The sequence below is a fragment of the Rousettus aegyptiacus genome, unplaced genomic scaffold, assembly GCF_014176215.1.
Source record: "Rousettus aegyptiacus isolate mRouAeg1 unplaced genomic scaffold, mRouAeg1.p scaffold_m13_p_16, whole genome shotgun sequence".
In the NCBI taxonomy this organism is placed as follows: domain Eukaryota; kingdom Metazoa; phylum Chordata; class Mammalia; order Chiroptera; family Pteropodidae; genus Rousettus; species Rousettus aegyptiacus.
Genome location: NW_023416291.1, coordinates 32716007 through 32737128, shown reverse-complemented (window position 1 = coordinate 32737128; position 21122 = coordinate 32716007). Strand labels below are relative to the sequence as shown.

Here is a 21122-nt window from a genome sequence, read left to right as displayed (position 1 = left end):
AGGTTAAGTTTTTATTTTTATTTATTTAAGTTGTTTAAGTTTTTAGATTTAATAAATATGCTATGGTTATATAAGACATTGACAGTAGGGGCAGCTGAGTGAAGGGCATATTAGAACTCTATGCTATTTTTGCAACTTTTCTGTAAGTCTAAAATTATCTCAAAAACTTAAAAATAAACTTATGAAGCAGGCACTATTAATATGCTCATTTTCCAGAGGAGGAAACTGAGGCACAGAGAAGTTAAGACACCTGTGCAAGGTCACACAGCCAGTAAGTATCAGGGTGTGTCTTAAACCATTGCAATATGAACCTGGAGTCCCTATTCTCAACCACAGCACCACAGGGCCTTTATTTAAATGAAACAGAGTACTGCATATTCTGCCTTCATCTTTGCCTAGCTCACTTGTTCCCTGCTGATGGAGTTATAAGGTGACTTGTTATTAAAAGGCCACTGTAATACATGTTCTTATCTATTGTCATTCTTCACTCCTATGATTGTACTTTTTAGGACTATCCTAAAAAAAAGATTTGCTAGTCCAGAAAGTATATTAGATAGGGTTCTCCAGAGAAATGGAATCAATAGTAGATACAGTCATTCTATTGCACCTGGCATATATATAAAATAAGAGATCTAGTTACATGATTATGGAGGCTGAGAAGTCCAAGATGTGCAGCTGGCAAGCTGGATACCCAGGAGAGCCAACAGTATAAGTTCCAGTCAGAAGGTTGGCAGGCATGAGACCCAAGGAGTGTTGATATTTCAGCTCCAGTCTGAAGACAGGAAAAGACTAACATCTCAGCTTGGGCAGGAGGAATTCTCTCGTACTCAGTGGAGGGTCAGACTCTTTATTCTATTTCAGTCCTCCAACTTGAACTGGAAGAGGCCTACCCATATTGGGGAGGGCAATCTGCTTTATTCAGTCTACTGAGTCAAATGTAATTCTCATCCAAAAACACCCTCACAGAAACACCCAGAATAATGTTCGACCAAAAATATCCAGACACCCTATAACTCAGTCAAACTGATACATAGAATTAACCATCAGAAAAGGTAAGGACACTTGTCATTTTGAAAGCTGTTGACAAATTGCCCACACTCATCAGCAATGTTCCCATAGTCTTTGTCAAGTATTCTGATTTTTGCCAATCTGATCATCACCTGTCCACTTTTTTAAAAAAGCTCTCTTCTTTGACTCGATATTTTTCCTACAAAACTTCTTGCAAAGCTCAAGGCGGGACTAGACAGTGGGCAGCTATAGAATGGCTTGGAATAACAGCAGCCATTGCCTGTGACTCAACCCCCTCTCCAGCCTCCAACTGGTCTTCTTGGAAGGGATGGAATGTAAATGCAAAGATGACCTCCAGTTCAACTGTCCTCTCTCTAGGAGGTGCTGGGAAATTGTGCCTTTCATTTATGTATGGTTAAGCACCATTTCGGACATATGGGTTCGAGTCCTGGCTCCATCCACTTTAATTTTATTTATACACTGAGCATTTTTTGAGCACCTGCTGTGTGCAGGCACTGTATTGGGCACTGAGGCTAGAACTGTGAACAAGCGAAACCTTGCCCTGTGGAGTTACTGTTCTCACAGCATGATATAGATAAGCAAATAGGAGACGATAAGAAAAAGTAGGGAAAGGAGATAGGGAGGATGCTTTTTAAAATCACAGTTTTTATGGAGGTAGATGTTTTATTCCAGGTGCAAAAACACTTAAGGGAACAGCTCCCATCTCTCACAGCCATCCAATCACAATCAGTCTGGTGGTGGGGCATGCTATTATTTTAGAGACTGGTGGCAGGGAAAGCCTCTCTGAAGAGGTGACATTTGCATAGGGAAAGTGAAAAAAGACCATGCAAGCATCTTGCAGAAATATGTCCAGGTGGAAGGAGCTGCCGGTGCAAAGGTCCTGTGGTGGGAGCTTGCTTAGGCACTCAAGAAATATATCCGCAAAGATCTGAGAGCAGCAGGAGCAGAGTGACTCTGGGAGAGTAGCTTGTCCTCTCTGAACCTTGAATTTTCTTATGTATAAATGTGCCTAAGAGTTTCCATCAACAGGGTGGTGGTGGTGAGGATTACATGAGATTGTGCCTGGCACAGTGGTTGGTGTGGAATGAGTCCTCCAGAAACAGAAGCCAATTTGAACAGCCTCTTCCTGTTCCACGGAGGGGAAAGCTAGGTGAGGAGGAGGCTGGCAGAGTGGGGCAGCCAAGACACGCAGGTCAGGAGGAAGGGGCTGCTGCTCTCTCCAGGAGATACATAGGTGGGGTGTGTGTGTGTGTGTGTGTATGTGTGTGTGTGCGCGTGTGTGTGCGCGCGCGTGTGTGTGTGTGTGTGTGTGTGTGTGTTCGTTCTGAGAGTCACGAAGATTTTAGGGGCCTCCTAAAATCTTTTTAGGTACCAAAAAGGTTGGAAACTGCTGCCTTACAAGATCCCACCTTTTCATTTAGATTGAATACTGAGGAGCTGGGGCCTAGAGCCTAGGAAACACGGATAGCAGCTGGGTGGACTGCACATCCACAGCCAGTGATGGGGGAGTCCCTTGGGTTGGGGGCCTCAGGATGTCCTCAGCCCCCTCTCTCTGTCTCTACTATCTACTGGACAGAGAAGAGGCATTGAGAGAGAAAAACAGTGACCCTGAGAAATGGAACAAAAACAGAGATAGAGATGGAGAGATAATGGAGGAGGAGGAGACATGAGGACACAGAAAGACAGAGGCAGTGTGACAAGCAGATTCAAAGAGACAGAGAAACAAAGGGTGAGGCATAAAAGGTTAGGAGACCCAAAGGGAAGGACATAGAGTTACCTAGAGACAGAGCATAAACTACAAAGTCACAGACCCAGGATAGGAGGGCGGGACAGACCCAGAAAGAGCCGCCCTCTTGGGAGACCCCGACTGCCCTGGCGGAGGACGCGCCAAGTGCTCTCCTACCCCTACCCCGCCTCTGTCGTGCCTGCGCCGTTACTTCAGAGTCCGCGCGGATTCTATAAATGGCCAAACGGCCGCGGACCCGGAGGCAGGCCCGAGTGAGTCAGCCGGCGCGTCACCACTGCCAGGTCCCGGCCAGGTCCCGCCCCCACCCATCCTGGGCCGCCAGCGGGGGCGGGCTGCGGGTCCTCGCATGCGCAGTAGCAACCTGTGGCCCGCCGAGGGTCGCTCGCGTGGGCAGGATATTGGAAATCTGCATTTTCGAATCCTGGCTCCTCCACCCTCGTGCTGGTGTAAGCCCAGACAGTCGGCTTCTCCTCTCTGTGCCTCATATCGACCTCACCACATATGGCTGTTGTGAAGAATCACTTAACAGAGCCGATGCACTGAGTGCATAGCAGGAGCTAATTGTTAGCTCGTTCATGTATTTTACTATATCTTCTACATATCCCTACATGCCACAACTTGTCCATAGTTGCCTTAGCCCAGCCCTTCTCAAATGGGGGAAGTCTACCCTCTGCCATCATTGGGCAATGGCTGGAGACACCTCTGTAACGTCAAGGCCAAGGGGGTGCTACTGGTATCTAGTAGGTAGAAACCCCGGATGCTGCTTAAGGTCCTACAATGCCCAGGACAGCCCCCCCACCACGCAGAATTACCCATCCCGGAGGTCAACATGCTGAGGCTGAGAAACCTGTCTTTGCCTCTTAATATTAGAGGCAGGGACCAGGTTCAAATTCTGCTCTGCCACTGGTGAGCTGGGTGACACTGGGAAAGTGATTTTATACCCCCATGCCGCAGTTTCCCCATCTTTAGATTGTGTATAGTAACAGCATCCACTTCTCAGTGTTGTGAGGATTGAGTTGATACATGTACAGTGGTTGGAACAGGGTCTGACATAAAGGCTGCTGTAATATAGCATTATGACAGATGTGTCCTTAGCTTATGGCCAGCAAATTGTATGTCCTTAACATATTAGTTAGGCAGGTTGCTGACATCCAAGTGTCACTAATATGGCCTTGACATATGTGGCATAATGTGGGCATGTCACCCACCACTGTGGTCCAGGGGTGAGATCCAGCCAGGTGCAGATGCTTGCAAGTGTTCCCTCCAGGAGGGACTGGCTGGAACAGGAACATATGGCCTGGAACCTGCTAATACAGTCACCTCATGGCAACCATGGGTAGATTGGGAGGGTGAGATTCAGGATCTCTGCTCCCCCAGGATCTTATGAGGGACTGGAGGTGATGGAAGTAGGTGCCAGATTCTCAGCAGAAATAATGCTACACTGAACTACACTGAGCACATCAGAAGCCTTTCTCCTTCCCTTTTTTTTTTTTTTTTTTTTTTAAAGCCTACAGCACCTGGTCTTCCTAGGTGGTCTCCCATCCAAGTACTAAGCAGGCCCGACCCTGCTTAGCTTCCGAGATCAGACCTTTTTTCTTCTGATCCTCACAACACCCTCACTAGGCAGGCACTTATCATTAGCCCATTTTACAGATGTGGCAAACGAAGCTCAGGGAGAAGAGGGGACTTGCCTAAAGTTATGGATTGTTAGTGTCTGGAGTTAAACCTAGGGTGGTGCTCCTTAAACTACCACGTGTGGCAGTCCTGCCTCAATGCTGGAGAGAGATACAGAGATGGAGTTAGAGACACAGACAGCCTCAGAGACAGACAAAAAGAGACAAGGAGCCTCAGCTGAAAGCTCAATGAACAGTGCGGGGTGGGGAAAAGTGGGGAAAGGTTGGTCTCTGTCTGGCTAAGGCTACCCCCACCAAAGTATAACCCAGGCGCCCCCCTATGTTGGAAACAATGACACAATCAGCTCCCAATACCAAGGCCCTGACATCACGAGGGGGGGTTGGCCAAGGTGCGGGTACTCCGCCTCTTGGCAGGCTACTGTGACCAATGGGACAGCCTTGGAAAAGGCCCGGGCCGCCTCTGGAGCTTCAAAAACGTGTGAGGAGGGAAGAGGGTGCAGACAGAGTCTTAGCTGCTGCTGCGGTCCTCAGAGCCACGGTCACCACTGCTACCACTGGCCAGCATGTCCTCTGCTCATTTCAATAGAGGTCCTGCCTACGGATTGTCAGCGGAGGTCAAGAACAAGGTAGGGCTGGAGGGCCTCCCCTGGCCTGACCCACACTGAGCTGCCAGGCCAAAGGCCCCACTCTTTGGGTTCCCTGGACCCCCTCCCATGTGACTCTGAGAGAGAAGAGGGACAAGTATGCTATAGGGGCTGCTGTATTTCCCCTCCTGAGCATCTCAGAACCCTCAGCTATTGTTGGTGGTGGAGTGGGGGGCACACAAGCAGCCACAGGTAAACAGAGGGGGTCTTCCATTGCAAAGACCCTGCTTGATCAGGATCCCTTGTTAACTGTTTGCATGGGGGCTTAGGGGAGAACCTGTTGACCTTCCCCTATACCCCAGCCTGACCAAGAAGCTGGGGAGCGTTTGAGAGCTGGGGTTCCTGAAAGGTAAGGCCTGGAAAATCCGGGAGATGGTGACAGGAGAAGGAGGCAGCTGAGGAGGGCAGAGGGTGGGCGTTAGGGACAGGGTAGAGGTTTCCTAATTATGGAATTGGGAAGACACTGCGACACCACTTCCATGCTACAAATGGGTAAACTGAGGTTCAGAGAGGAGAGGCAAGTTGCTAGGGTCCTACAAAAGGGAAGCGCAGAGCTGGGACCCTTCACTCACCTCCTCTACATCAAAATGCGGTCGGCTTCTCCAAGGCACAAACTTGAAGTCCCCAACCCACTGGAATGCTGCCATGAGGCCTGCAGGGGAGGAGTCCCAGCCCCATTTGACAAAGTCGCAAGGTGGCTTTTGCCAGGGTCCCACAGCGAGGAAGTAGGGAGCTAGGATTGGAAACCTGGGTCGGGGATCCTAGTGGCTGGAGGAGCCGGGCAGGTTGGGGGGGCGGGTGCTCGGGCTGGAGACACGTCCCAGCACTACCCCCACCCCCGCAGCGCCAGCCCCCAGAGCCCAGCGGAGCCACCGCGCCATATAAGGTGGCCTTGGGGAGCCCGGCCCGTGGGGCCTCGCTATATAAGGGCCGGTTTGCTTTATAAAGCCATACTGGTGGGGAGGGGGACTGGTGAGGAGGGGAACGGCAGGGCTGGGGCCAGGTGAGGGGGCCGCCCCCTCCCACCTCCGCCTACCCCTCCCTTCCCCCTCCTCCTTCCACAGGAAAAGGGGAAGCCAGGTCCTCCAGCGGCTGGGAGCCTGTCTGGGCTGGGGGCGGAGGTTTCTGGAGAAACGGAGATTTTGGGAACCTGAGACGGGAGAGAGACAGATGGGGGAGGGCAAGCCACGAAAGAGATAAGACTGAGCCAGAAATGGAGGGGCAGAGGGGAAGAGAGACGAGCCCCACTCCCACCAGAGGCAAGGAACCTGGTGTCTGAGCCTGAGGGTGATCCACAGGTAGACCAGCCATGAGCCCCATCCACCCTCAGCCAGAGCCCCAGAGATGGAGACGGGAAGACAGACACAGCTGGGGTTGGGGGGAAAGAGAAAGACAGAACACATGGGGGTTGGAAGAGAGAGAGAAATACAGACAGCGCACAGGGCTTGGAGTAAGACGAAGATAAGACCAGATAAGACCGGATCCCCAGCTAGAGAGGAGCCCCAGAGATGAAGACCTGGAATCCGAGAGAATGGGATGCAAGACCCAACAGTGCCCTTCCTGGCAGCACTCAGAAGCAACTTCCCTGCCTGCGGTGCCCAGTCTTCTGTAGGAAGATGGAGGGAGGCAGGGCCAGGGAGAGCAAGCCCCAAGTTTGGCTTGGAGGGAGAACCAGGAGGTTAGGCACCACCTCCCCTCCCCCTAGCTCACAATATCCCCCTTTCCACCCACCTTTGTCCAAATTCTCTGGTGCCAAACCTCAGAATGCCCAGAATGGCCCCCTAGGCAAGTGCCACCTCAGTCCTGGCCCTCAGCCTCCCCTCCCCCACACCATGGCTGCTGTGGCAGAATTGCCTTAGTTGGGAAGGGACTAGGAAGGAGATCAGGCTTAGGGAGCAAAGCCTCTGCGGCTACCCCCATCCTCACCAACATCTCGGTGCCCCCCTCCCACCCCCACCAGCTGGCTCAGAAGTATGACCTCCAAAGGGAACAGGAGCTTCGAGAGTGGATCGAGGGTGTGACAGGTCGTCGCATAGGCAGCAACTTCATGGACGGTCTCAAAGACGGCATCATTCTCTGCGAGTGAGTGCAGTACTGGTGGCCCAGACCCTGCCTAGGGCTGCCACCCGACCTGGCCGGGTACTCATCTCTCCCCACCAACTCATCAACTGACCATGAGCCGGGTTGGGCACTTTACATCTCAGACCTTGAAACAGTCCTCTGAGGTGGCAAATAATCACTGTGCCCATTGACAGGAAAGAAAACAGGCTCAATTAGGTAAAACGCATGACCCAAAGTCCCACGCTATTGCAACAGATATGACTCCAGTTTCTGGCCTCTAACTACCATGCATATAGGGCACCTAGGCCCATTTATGGCCTTTAGTGTCCCAAGAAAGAGCTGTCACAGATAAAAGACAACAGGCAACAAACAATAGCTGCCCATTGCTGGCTGGTGACATGAGAGATGTACTGTGTAACTTGAGTAGGCCCTGACTTTCTACTCTTCTCAGAACTTAAATAGCTGATGAAAATGCAAATCCTCACAGCTCCCAAGCCCCGATTTCAGATACAACCAAATCCCTAATGCTACATGGGCCCTGAGCCCAGCAGGCATCCTGTCTGCCCCTCTGAGTCTGACCCAGGGCAGGGTGACCGTGAGGGCCAGAATGTGCCCTTGGGAAAGGTTCCTGAAGGTGCAGCCTTACCATGCCCTAGGTACCCTGAAAGGGAGAGGGGTGGTGGTGGTGGGCAGGGGGAGGGTGTCTTGTTTTACCATATCCATTGGGAACAAGGAATAGGGGGACAGCCTGGTGTTCCATCTCAGACAGGGCTGCTTGGCCTTAAAGTGTACAGAGGCGCCCATGCCCTCAGTTCATTTACGGGGCTCCTGCTGTGTGCCAGGTCTAGGCCCTGGGGTTAGTGAACGGGAAACAGCCTTGGAGCTCACACGGAGCTTTAGACCTAGTGGTGGAGACTGATGGAATAATCAGTGAAATAATCACACACTTGCCTGTGGTGGGAAATGCTGTGGAGAAGAGTCAGCGGGGAAGGTTGGGAGCTGAGTGCAGTGAAGTGTTGCTGCTTTGGACAGTGGCCTGGGAACTCTTTCTGAAGCCGTAACATTTGCACAGAACCTTGGTTGAAGTGAGGGAGGGAGCAGGGTGGGCATCTGAGGGAAGAGCAGGCTAAGCAGAAGGGACAGCCAGTGCAAAGGTCCTGAGGTGGGAACGTGCCTTACGTGTTCCGGGAACAGTGAGGAATGGCTGGCACAGAGTGATTTGGGAAGTGGAGGGAGTAAGCTGGGGACCAGGTGACATGGGGCCTTTTAATCATGCTAAGGAGTTAGGAAACTATGGGAACATTTTGAAGTGGGGAGTAACTGGCATTGTTTTGAAAATGTCATTCTAGCAGAACGGTTTGCAGGGGATGAAGCAGAAGCTAGGAGCCCATGAGGTGGCGTTGTAAGAGTCCGAGAGATGCTGGGGGCTCATAGCAGGGTGGTGGGAAGTTGTGGCCTCCTGGATGCCTCCAGAAGGTAGAGCAAGAGGCCTTGCTGAGGGATAGGATGTGTGGGTGAGGGAAGGCAGAGGAGAGTCAAGGGTAAGTCTGAGGGCTGTGCCTGTGCCCCTGGAAGGGTGGGTTTCCTAAGCTGAGAGGAAGGAGAGTCAGTTCTTCTTCTCCCTGACTCCTTGTAGGTTCATCAATAAGCTCCAACCAGGCTCTGTGAAGAAGGTCAATGAGTCTACCCAAAATTGGCACCAGGTGAGGCCAGACTCTTTCAGTCCCTGGCTATAGCACCCCTCCACCCCCAATACTCACCACTGCCTGCTCCCCTCCAGCTGGAGAACATAGGCAACTTCATCAAGGCCACCACCAAGTACGGGGTGAAGCCCCACGACATATTTGAGGCCAATGACCTGTTTGAGAACACCAACCACACCCAGGTGCAGTCCACCCTCCTGGCCCTGGCCAGCATGGTGAGCATGGGTCATGAGCGGGCATGGGGCAGTGGGGCTCCTGGTGGACTTGGCTGGGATTTGAATGGGGCCACTCGGATCCCAGAGCCCAGGGTGGGTGGGAGGGGGAGAGCAGGTGCTGGGAGGGAACAGTGCAGCCCAGAGGCTCATGTCAGTCCCTGCCCCCCTCACCCACCCCCAGGCCAAGACAAAAGGGAACAAGGTGAATGTGGGGGTGAAGTATGCAGAGAAGCAGGAGCGGAAATTCGAGCCAGAGAAGCTACGAGAAGGGCGGAACATCATTGGGCTGCAGGTACTGCCCCTTCCTCGTCAGGTCTTGCTGCTGCTGAGCCAAGGCAGGAGGTCAAGGAGACCAGGAAGGTACCCCGGGCCCTGAAGGCTTTTGGGGGACAGTGTATTTGGCCTTAACTAAACTATATGCCAGGCACTGTGCTCTAATTCCATTCCATACCCTAACTCACTCCTGCAACATCTCTACAGGGTGGGTACTGTCAACATCGTATCCTTCACACAGATGAGGAAACAGGCCTGGAGAAGCTAGCTCACTGGTCAGGATCACCCAGGGAATGAGTGGTCAGGCTGGGACCCTGGAAGTTGGGGCCCCAGTGCTCTGAGCCACTCCCTTGGCCTCAGTTGCCAGTCTGTAGCCCCAGGGTGAAAACAGTGCCTTGTTAGAGGGCTGTGTGAGTGTCCACTGACATTGGTATGTCTTGGGGTCCGTGGCAAGGCTCTATAACCCTCGATGTGACTCTCCTTCTGGCTTCCTAGATGGGCACCAACAAATTTGCCAGCCAGCAGGGCATGACAGCCTATGGCACCCGGCGCCACCTCTATGACCCCAAGCTGGGCACAGACCAGCCCCTGGACCAGGCTACCATCAGCCTACAGATGGGTACCAACAAGGGAGCCAGCCAGGTGTGTGGGGAGTCACAGGGTGTGCTGGCAGGCCCTTGCCCCTTGCCGTGCCATGGCCTGACCACATTGCCTTCTGCAGGCTGGCATGACAGCGCCCGGGACTAAACGGCAGATCTTCGAGCCAGGGCTGGGCATGGAGCACTGTGACATGCTCAATGTCAGCCTGCAGATGGGCAGCAACAAGGGGGCCTCGCAGAGGGGCATGACGGTGTATGGGCTGCCACGCCAGGTCTATGATCCCAAGTACTGCATGACGCCCGAGTACCCGGAGCTGGGCGAGCTTGCCCACAACCACCATCCACACAATTATTACAACTCTGCCTAGGGCCCTAGGCCTCCACCTTTTCCCCCAGGGAGGCTGGCTGGTGCTCTCAGCAGGGCCCAGCCCAGCTCGCTGACCCCCGCCCGCTGCATGGCGCCCTCCAGCCTCCTGGCACCTGCCTACAGGGTTAGCATTCTGGGGGTGGAGGGAGAAAACTGGGGGCCTGTGGGGAGAAGGGGAGCCCTCCTCCTTGGAGCGCTGCAGGGTTCAACATTAAGCTGGGTGTTCCCAACAGCACCCAAAGGATGCACTAGCAAAGCTACCCTGGCTGTCCCCCCACTCCCTCACAAGTGGGCCCCCCAAGACAAAAAGCTCCCCAAGCAAAGTCCTCAGAGCCCAGGCTCGATCCTCCCTTATCCCATTCCCACAGTGGGAGCCAACTGCATGCCCAGAGACCCAGCGGACACACGTGGTTTGGTTTGCAGCAACTGGCATACGTGGATATGATGATGGCGTTTTAACGCAAGCACTTTCTTTTTCTATTTCACTGGAGCACAATAAATGGCTGTAAAATCACCTGAGGACTCAGGCTGCTCTGTCCTGGACCCCACATGGCTTTTGCACATGCACAGACAGCCTTGCTCAGATATGCTCCATCTCCTGCACACACATCTGCACAAGCACACATACACACACCCTAAAATACACGCAGAGTTCACAGCCACTCAGCTGGACCCAGGATAGGTGCACACTCACACAAAATTCACACACACACACACACACACACCACTTGGTGAGGTGTGCACATGCTCTCTGTAGCCTTAGGCACACACACTCACACACATGCAGCACACATTCCCACTAAACACACATAACGCACATCCTCACACATGCACACAACACATGCACACACTCAGTACCCATGTACCTCCCAGAGGGCCTGTGGGTTGCAGTAAGAAAGAGCCCAAGTGCTAGGATAGGCTAGATGGGACCAAATGACCCTGGGCAAGTAACTTCCCTTCTCTCTGCCTGTTTTCCATCTGGAAAGTGGGTACAGTGAGAAGGGGACCATAAGGAAACTTAAATAATGGCTCCAGATAGGATGACATTTGGCACTAACCAATGAGAATAAATAATAACCAGGGTCCTGGAGTTCCCTTTGGGCAGAGGGAACCTTTTAGTCCTGGAGTGGATTTTGGTCGGGGAGGGGACAGGGCAGTGGGGGAGCGGACAGGGCAGTGAGGTAGGATGGGCATTTCAGGGGCCCAGGGCAATGGTCCTTTACTGATTGGCACAGAGTGGTTGAGTAGCTGTCTGCAGGGCATGGCTGCCTTGTGTGCCCACTTACTCTGCCTTCCCCTTAGGGCTCATCTAGAGTCTTGCCTGCCATTCCAAGACCCTAGCAATCTGTGGACAGGGCCCCAATCTCCCCGTGTTTAAGAGGGGACCTTGTTCTTCCATGAGATGGGCCCCAGCCATCCCTCTTACAAGTCACCAAACTGTCAAGGTTCCAAGGAGAAGATACATCTATGCAGGGGTCACAGAGCAGCTTTCTCCCTTTCCCTCCCCAGGGAAAGGGACAAGGCTGGAACATGGGGACCTGCAGAGACAGACACCAGAAGACACACATACACAGACGCACACAGCCCCTGGGGCCTCGTAAACTGAATTCCAGGCACTCTTGGCCAGGCTACTGTGAGTCCTGCTCTCAGGGCCAGCACGGGAAGCTGTGCTGAGGATCCATGCTGGTCCCAGGCCCTGCCTCCTAGGGAGAACAGCACCATATTAGTACTTGGCCTATGAGATTGGGGTGGGTAGGCCCTGAATGCCAGAGGAATAAGCCCCTTTCCCCTGGACCCCAGAGGCAACCTACCCCCACCCAGGCCCATCTACCACTGCCCATGTCTGCTGGCTCCTGTCTGGGCCAAGGTACCCTACCTGGGACCTTGGGAGAAAGAAGTGGAGCACCAGAAAGGGGCATGTCACGGTAGATGGACCTGCAGAGGCACATGCCAGACCCAGAGGCTGGCCTGGTGGTCAGGGCTTTCAGCCAGCTCAGTCTCTTCCTCGGCTGCTCACATCCTTCGCTACTGTGTCCCAGTCACTCAAACTGTGCCAGGCACTATGGTAGGCACCTCCATTTCAGCAAGGCCCCGGGAAGAAGGTTCTATCATCTTCCCACTGTACCAATGATAAATCCAAAGCACAGGTCCACAGCTGCCCAGGCTCACAAGGCCCAGTGGGGAAGATGGGTCTGCCCCACACTGCTGTCTGGACCTCCATACCCATGAGACCATCTGAGGCCACCAGGCAGTGCCCAGGTACTCACCCTCAGCCACATTCAGATGAGTGCTTTTTACAACATTACCAAGGATTTTTTTTTTTTTGACACCACCTACCTGGAGATAGCATCAGATCCCACAGGATAAAGGGTAGGTCCTATATATAGCCCATCCCTCACTTCAGCTGCCACTTGCAAGTCCAGGTTGTCATCTGTGCTTCTGACCAACTGGCCATAGATCAGGTTTTCTCATGACCCCTTCCCTGGGTTTGATTTATAAGAGTGGATCACAGAACTCAGAAACATTTTATTTGTTAGATTAGTGGTTTATTATAAAAGGAACAGCCAGATGGAAAGATGTTGCGCAAGGCACGGGAAGGGGTGCGGGGCTTCCATGCCCTCTGAGCCATCACTCCCAGCACCTCCATGTGCTCACCAACCCAGAAGCTCATCAAATCTTGTTGATGTTTATAAGAGAGGTTAATCTGGAGCCTGCCCCCTTGCATTCCCAGAGGTCGGTAGGTATGGCTTTGAGTTCCCACTCAGTACTCACTTGGTCCTTTCTGGTGACCAGCACCATCCTAGGTGATGGCTTAGGAAATTTCAAGGGTTTTAGGAACTCTGTGCCAGGAACCAGGGACAAAGACCAATATTTATTGTACCACACACCTGCCTCTGGTACTACCTCCAGTCTTTGAGACTCCACACCACACCTGCACAAGGGTTCCTTTTGTGGACTCTTACTCTTCTTCAGAGCTCCCAGCTCCCTCAGCCCCCAGGAAGCCATGAGCTGTTCCCTCAGCCTGGACCCTGGGCTGGGAAGCCAGGTCTCCCAGGTTCAAGGCCCAGCTATGCTGCCTTTTGGCTGTGGGACCTCCATCTCTGGCTGGTTTGCTTCTCTCTGAGCACCTGCCTCACAGGGCAGCTGTTGGGATGTGGTGGTAAGGCAGGCAAGCCTGAGAGCAGTGTTTGGCACAGGGTGGCTCTTGAGTGTTACCTCTTCCAAGCCAGGAAGCCTTCCCTGACCCCTCCCCTCAAGGCTCTGTCATCCTGTTTCTCACTGGGACTAAAAGTATGCCCAGATGTCTATGGGATCATCAGTGTCCCTTGCACCTAGCATTGTCCTGGTTTCACCCTGAATGCTTGTTGAGTGGACAAACATTGGACAGTTTTAGCCCACAAGGTCAGTCTCCCCATCCCCCTTCATTGAGTCCCTGGGGCTGACCAGAAATCAGAGAGCAGGGAGTTTGCATTGGCTGCTTTATTTAAGGGCTACTGACCAACAGTTGTCCCAGCCCCAGCTCCTCCCTCCTCTATAAAACCAAGTAAACGTGAACAGGGGCCACCCTGCCAGCACCCAGCCACAGGCCTTGGATCCTGGGCTTTGCATTCCAGGCCACAGGCCTTGGAAGGCAGGGAAGGAGGGTAGGCAATCCAGTTCAGACCCGCAAGCTGATGGGTAGGTAGGTGAGGAGTCTGGAGAGCCTCGAGGCTATCTCTGTAGGGCTTGCCCGCGCTCAGGATGTCAGGATACTGGCCCCTGGATGAACCAGAGCCCCAGAGCCGGGGGTGGGGGTGGGTCAGGGGCCAGAGGAGGGAGCAAGTCAAAGGCTTTCAGAGCCAAGGGAGGCAGCTCAGCAACCCAGGGCTCAGCAACCCCTCAACTTCACCCTCAGCCCATGACTATACCCTCACAGCCACACTTACAGTCACACATTCACACCCACAACTGCTCCATACACGCACACATGCACAGAGGGCTTCAAGGGCCCTGGACCCACACCCTCAATGCTAGGAATGTCTCTGGATTGGTACCCAGTGGACAAATCCACAGCAGCAGGGATGCCAAGGGGGTGGGCCCTCTGTGTTGCTACTGATTGGCTGCCTCGCAGGCGTCTATCCAATCACTATACACGTCCACTGGTTCTGACAGATCTGAGCCACTGATGTCAAGGGCAACCACTGGCATTGGACCCTTTCCTGTATACACCTCACAGTGGTGTCAGCCAGACCCCTGCTCTGTGCACTATAGCACCCATTCCTCTGGTGGCCACAAAGCAGGGCCAGAGGTGCATGAGCTGGACTCTAGCCCCCTTGCCCTTGGGCAGCCCACCCTGGGCAGAGCAGCTCTGACCACCCTACCCCGATCCCTACCTCCTGGACAAAAGCCAGTTTCCCAAGGATACATGTGATGGGTGTCTGGAATTCTTCCAGGCACACAGTACAAGAGATGACTCCAGTGTTACGGGCACGGTCCCTGGAACAGGAGATGGAGGGACTGGTGAGTGAAGAGGCCTGTGTCTATGAGGGAGCCACTTTCCGACTAAGGGAGGGGAAGGGAAGCACTGTGAGAAGGGATTCCGGGTCCCCACCCACAACTCACATTTTCACGTCACAAGACTTCTCATGGTTGCAGAAGGGGCAGGTGAACTGGGTCTCTAGGGTACCTGTCATCTTCTTTTTTGGGGGTGGCTTCCGTTTTGACTTTCTGCGCCCCATGTCTGTGGGAGGGTAAACCTGTGGGGAGAGGGGTGCAGAAGTCAATGACTTATGGGACCCATGAGGCCCTCCAGATGCTCTAGGAAGCAGGCTGGGAAGATGACCCACAGTGATGGGAGGATTTCCATGATGGCATCTTCTGGGCACAGTGACGAATCCCAGTGCACTCTGGTTGGAAGGGGTAGGAGCAGGCTCTGGGTTCTAACCCTGGCCTCCGACTTACATCATTGCCCTGAGTAGGTCATTTGATCTCTCTGTGCCTCTCGTTTATCTACAGAAATGAAGTTCCTACCTCAGAGGGGCTGACATGACAAACTACAAATGCCTGCATAGCGTCTGACCCATCCATTGCAGCACCTTCACAGGAAGCTGCTGTTCTGGTGAGGATAACATAAGGGACTCTATGACAGGCCAGTTGCCCAGAGCTGGGCACAGCCTAAGTGCTCGGGAGCCAGTAATTTTAAGAGCGGTTGCTCCCTTGTCAAAGGACATGCAAGTGCCACCCAGAAGGAAAGACACTCAAGGGAGGAATCTGACAGAGCCTCTGGATGGGCTCCCTGGGCAGCCTCTTCGAAGATGAGGGGCTGCTGGGCAAAGAAGGAGGGACAAGCATTTCAAGCAGAGAAATGCCACTTGCATCCATAGTGCCTGCTATGCATTAACCGCTCAATAACTACTTGTTGAATGAACGAATGTCTCCTGAATCAGAAACTACAGATAGCTCCCAGAATCTCATTTTACCCGTGACTTCAGCACCTCCATTTCTACCCCAGAAAAGGGGGCTGGCCTGCACCTAAAGCTCCAGGGGCTCCGGCCTGTCTTTCGGTGGTAACGTAAGCCCAAGCGCGCCCGGGTGCGGGGGGGATGGAAGACGGGTCGGTCCCCCCGATCTTGCCATGACTCAAGCAGCGGCGGATAGGAGGACCCTCCAACCTCACCAAGGTTTCGGCGTCGCCTCCCGCCCTTAGGGACCAGGCCTCCGAGCAGCTGCGTTTAGCAGTCTGGGGCCCCGGGGAATCTAGCTTCCCGACGGGCCACCTCCCATGCCCGGGGCCTTCGGCGACTCCTACAGTACCCCGTGAGCGCCCCTAAATCGAAGAGCACCCAGTAGGGCCCGCATGCAACGCCCACCCGCGCGGACCCGGACTCGCCTTCCCCGGTTGAGACAGCCTTGTTCTCCCAGGAGACAGTGACTTCCGGCGCTCAGCGGAAGCGGAACCCCTTCTCCTCCCTTCATGCCCCACCCACTCGCGGCCGGGACCGCCCGGTGAACAGGCCCCGTCTCTTCTAGCGTCTTTGTGCGCATGCGTACTCTCATTTCGTGGGCCCCGCGGGAGTTGCGCAGTGTTCCTGCGCAAGGGCTTGATTGTGTTTGCCTGTCGCCGCTTACAGGAGCCTTGCTTCTGGTCAGTTCCTAGGAGTGGCAGCCGTTCCTGCGATTCAGGGGCTGTGGGCCGAGTCATCCCAGCGCGGGAAAGGCAGTCGCTGCATTTTCCTTGGGGATGTCTCATTTATCTTTCTGCATTCAAGCCCCAGATCCTTAAGCCCACCTAGGTCTCCCCAACGTGAGACTTTCAAATATCCTGGTGCTAAGGAACTGCACAAATACTCGTATGGCTGAAGCAGGATGAGGGGAAGCTTCTAAGACGCTCTCTCAAACTTTTAACAAAAACCTGCGAATTTTATTACACTTCAGGTTCTGATTCATTAGGATGGGAATGGGGCATGGAAGTCCGCCTTTCAAACTAGCTTTACAGTGACTTACATGCTGCTGGTCTGAGGACCACACTGAGATTATAGTAGAGGTTGGATAGGCAGACAGGGTCTGGGGCGGGGAGTGGGTGGGTGGGAAGCCGGGAGGGAACGAGGTTCCACAATTGCCACAATTTGGTGAAGAGGCTGGACATAAACATTAAGGATCAATTACCACACTATTCAGTGTGGCAGGGGAGAGTGTGTGGCTCTCTGAGAGCATATGGTAGTGGAGAGGGTTGCCATACTAGTCTGAGAGGTTAGGGAGGGCCGTTGCCCAATTTGGAATCCAAAGCCTTAGTAGGAGTTATGTAGATAGAAGTATCACCTTTAAAATTTATAATGGAGTAGAGGAGAGAGGAGAGTCAAGGATGAGTCCTATGGAGCTCTGGGTTCTGCCTCATTCAGATGAGGAAGGCTCAGGGGAGATGATTTGGAGAAGTCAAGGGTTATATTTTGGATAAGTTTGAGACAAGCAAGCAGAGGTATGGAATAGGCCATTGGAAATGGAGTCTGGAGCTCAGGAGAAAGATCCGGATTTGATTTTGAGAGTCATTCGTATATGGGGATTATTGGAGGCCTTGGGGCCAGAGGAGGCCACCTGGTTTCAGGGGTATGGGACAAAGTAGAGCAAAAGAAGAGAGCTAAGAAGGAGACCAGGGGTTTCCCAACTTTAGGAGTTAGGAGGAGAAGCCAGCAAGAGAGTGGGCAGGCCAATGAGGTAGGAGGAGAAAGAAGTGCATTTCATCTCTGAGAAGCCTCAAGAAGAAGGTATTGCAAGATGTAAAGAGTGGTCACCTGTGTCGTATGTGCCTGGGAGTTTGAGTAAGATGAGGAAAGAGAATTGACCATTGGCAAGGGTTTGGTCACTGGCAATCTTGATAAAATAATTTGTAATGAGATAGATGTTTGTCAAATAGACCTATCTCCAATATTTCCACTAGGGGGCAATGTTTCCCTTGGAAAGATCACCTCAGTACTGGTACAAACCTGGACACACACAAGGTGAGATTATACTATGGACGTTGCCTTGAAGCTTGCTATTTCCACTCAAACGTCAATATTCATACAGATATCTCTTGTTTTTAGTAGGTACACAATTCATAGTGTACTGTGCCATGATATATGGGCAATCCTATATTTGCTGGAGATTGCCAGGTTCTCCCTCCCTCTCATCTCTTTCTCCCTCTCTTCCTCCACAGCTTTATTGAGATATAATTGACAGACAATAAACTGCATGTATTTAAACTATGAAATTTTATATCTTGACATGCATACACCTGTGAAGCCATCACCACAATCAAGATAGTGAATGTTTCTATCACCCCAAGAAGTTTCCTCATGTCTCTTTGTAGTCAGTTCCTTCCCTGCCTCTAGCCCCTGGCACTGATTGATCTGTTTTTAGTTCCTATAGCTTTGTATTTTTCAGGAAGCCACATAAACAGAATTATACAATATATAGTTTTGAGTTTGGCTTCTTTTACTCAGCTTACTACCTTTGACTCATCCATGTTGTGTCTACCAGTAGTTTGTTCCTTTTTATCATGAACTTGTATTCTGTTATGAGGGTGTACCAGCTTATTTAGCCTTTCAACTATTGTTGGACATTTGGGCTGTTTCTAGTTTTGAGGCAATGGTAAATAGAGCTAATATGAACCATTTCATTCAGATTTTTTTGGGAGATGTTCATTTTCATCTTACACTTTTATTTTCACACTGAAATATGTGATCCCTCTGGAATTTATTCTTGTATATGGTTGGAAGTAGGGTTTAGGCTCTGGCTTCTTCCGGGAAAATTGACCTGGCAAATTATACATTTTCTGTGACCTCGCAGTGCCACCTTTAACCTGTATCATGTTCTTGTGTTTTCTTGAGTTCCTTTCTGAATTCCCTCTGGGTGTTTTCCCAGAGCAAATGTCATGCTGTTTTGATGACAGTGCATTTTGCTCTTTGCCGAAGGCAGGGTCTCTTACCTTCTTAATTATGTTTTGGCCTTGGAAGCTGTTGAAGAGGTAGGTGTGGCCTGACTCTCTGGTGACAACCTGCTTGCTGCGTGAGGGTGCTGGTGCCAGTTCCAGCACCCAGTGTGAGGAGTGGAGTTGGACTTGCTAGTATCCATGGTGATTGAATCAGATGTGGTTGCTGGGGAAGAATGAGAAGAAATGAGTTCCAGCGACTGGCCTTGAGGAGCTCTGTCATCTTGTTTCTTGCAGTTGAGAAAATGTCTTTCTAATGATGGCCGTGTGCTGGTTAGTGTTGTCCCCTCTGAGGGCAAGTGTCCACTGTGCCTTAATCTTTTTGATGATCCTTGTGTCCCTAGCTATTGGGCACAGGACTTGGTCCTTGGTGCTCCGTAGAAGTGCGTGGCCATTGTGGAGGAGGGGGCCAGTTGCCCTCCCTGCTACTCATTCCCTTTGTCAGCTTAGATGTGTTACTTCTTTCCACACTCTGGGTCCTGTGAACAGGGACATTGGGCTAATTCCATGCCCTGGGCCCTGCAAATGGGGACATTGGGCTGACCTCTGAATCAGACTCCTGCCTGCTGAGAGCCTCTGAGTCAGTGGGAATAGGCAGAGTGGCTATGAGCTGCCTTGATTATTGCGGTGAAGAGTAAGGGTCTGCCACTTTCTGGGCATGACCTTGGTCACTTAATCTGTCCAGTTTCTGTAATGTCCTTTGAGGAGCAAGGATGACTATGGCTCTTGCCTCATGGGTCAGTATTAGAAGTGATAGAGCTTGGCTGATAGTAATGCCAGCCGGGTAAATGTCAGCTGGAAGGAACCCAGGGCTAGCCTTTTGGTAATAGAGCTTTGCTTGCTTAATTTTAACAGTAACACATGCACCTTGTAACAGATTCAACACTATGGACATCTCTAAAGTAGTAAACAGAAGGTGCCGCTTCCACCGAGTCCCTCTCTTGAGCAGTAACCTCAGTTACATTTTGTCCAGGTTGCTATTTCATTTCACTCAGCCGGATTGACAGTCTCTGTCCTATAGCAGCGGAAGTGGCAGTAGAGAGCGGGCCAAGAGAGAGTTTTCTGTGACTTGCTTTGCACCGGGTGGCTCAGGCTTTCTGTGGGTGGGTATTACTCAACTCTCCCCAAAGGGGAACTGGGCTTCTCTGCAGTTTTGAGCTCAAGGGTGCACGTTCTGCTTTCAGCATTCATCATAAGAAACAAGCCTTGAAATAATTCCACTTCTGGATGTTTTCCTACATACTCACACATATGTATAAAAATCTGGGTTCAGGGATGCCCACTGTAGCTACGTTGGTAAAAGGGAAATATCGAAGATTCAGTGGGCCCCAGCAAGGAGCCAGTGACATAATTGGAAGCTCTGTGGCTGTTAAAAAGGACAGTCCTGCTCTTGGGAATGTATCTTGTTTATCCTACAAACATACCTGCCCATATAGGAAACAAGTGCAGGGTCATTTATTGCAGCATCACCTGAGGATAGCAGAATTATTGGAAGCAATCTTGGCAACCCTCAGGAGAAGGCTAGTTAGATAGGTGGTGGGTCAGACACATAGCGGGGACTCTGTAGCTGCAGAGCCAGAAGCCACCAGAGCTGGTGAGCAGGTCTCCTGGTGTAACTGGCTGAAACAGGAAAGTGCAGAGAACACCATTGGGGATATGGGGTATACTTATATCTTGATTGTGGTAGTGGGTTTGTGGGTGTGTGTCTTTGTCAAACTTATGGAACTGTATACTTTAAATGTTAATTACACCTCAGTAAAGTTGGTTTTAAAAAAACCACAACGAAAAAGCAAGGTGCAGATCAGTGAGAAGGGGAAGAAAAAAACAGTTCACATTTGCTTTTATTTGCATAGAAACACTGCAAGGAAAAAAAGCATTTATAAAAAATTCTTTCTTTTTAGAGGGGGAGGGATAGTCAGGGATGGGGGAAGAGATTTAACTTTTGTATAAACTTTAGATTTTCCAGCCATATGAAGGTATTAGCAATTCTGTGTTGAAATTAACAAAGTGAATGTTCTGTTATGAACAGTTGAGTTGTGGTTTAGTAGGAAGAGTTGTGGTTAAGTAGAAAGAACAGGTGCAGAACTGTGTGGATACTGTGTTGCTTTGTGTAAAAGAGGGGGGATGTTTTTATTATGAAGGCATCAATTGCTGAAGAAAAGCAAATGATGGCAGTGGCTGCCCCTAGGGAGGTGGGCATGAGAGAGGACGGCTGACTTCCAGTCACGCTCTTTTTTTCTGTTTAGTCTTTACTTAAAATCACATACACATATGGGGCCAGTTGGTTGTGAATGGGGTTGAGATGGAGGTACAGGCAAGCAAGGCAGAGAGCCAGACACTCTCAAACGCAGGTGATGCAGCTCACCAGAGAGGTGAGGAGAGGGACACTTGTGACACACACACA

At 51.7% G+C, this 21122-nt stretch overlaps 2 protein-coding genes across 2 annotated transcripts; one reads left to right on the top strand and one right to left on the bottom strand.

The window, feature by feature from the left end:
- The first annotated feature begins 4819 nt into the window (after positions 1 to 4819).
- On the top strand, positions 4820 to 10786 carry CNN1 (calponin 1). Its single transcript, XM_016153618.2, has 7 exons — positions 4820 to 5036; positions 7015 to 7136; positions 8752 to 8818; positions 8896 to 9033; positions 9215 to 9325; positions 9802 to 9948; positions 10028 to 10786. The coding sequence occupies exons 1-7, from the start codon at positions 4974 to 4976 to the stop codon at positions 10271 to 10273; spliced, it is 894 nt and encodes a 297-aa protein (XP_016009104.1). The 5' UTR covers positions 4820 to 4973; the 3' UTR covers positions 10274 to 10786.
- Positions 10787 to 13736: 2950 nt separating this feature from the next.
- Positions 13737 to 16210, bottom strand: ELOF1 (elongation factor 1 homolog). Its single transcript, XM_016153642.2, has 4 exons — positions 16142 to 16210; positions 14875 to 15008; positions 14678 to 14748; positions 13737 to 14426 (listed from the first exon to the last, which is right to left on the bottom strand). The coding sequence occupies exons 2-4, from the start codon at positions 14988 to 14990 to the stop codon at positions 14362 to 14364; spliced, it is 252 nt and encodes an 83-aa protein (XP_016009128.1). The 5' UTR covers positions 14991 to 15008; positions 16142 to 16210; the 3' UTR covers positions 13737 to 14361.
- Between the last annotated feature and the right edge of the window lie 4912 nt (positions 16211 to 21122).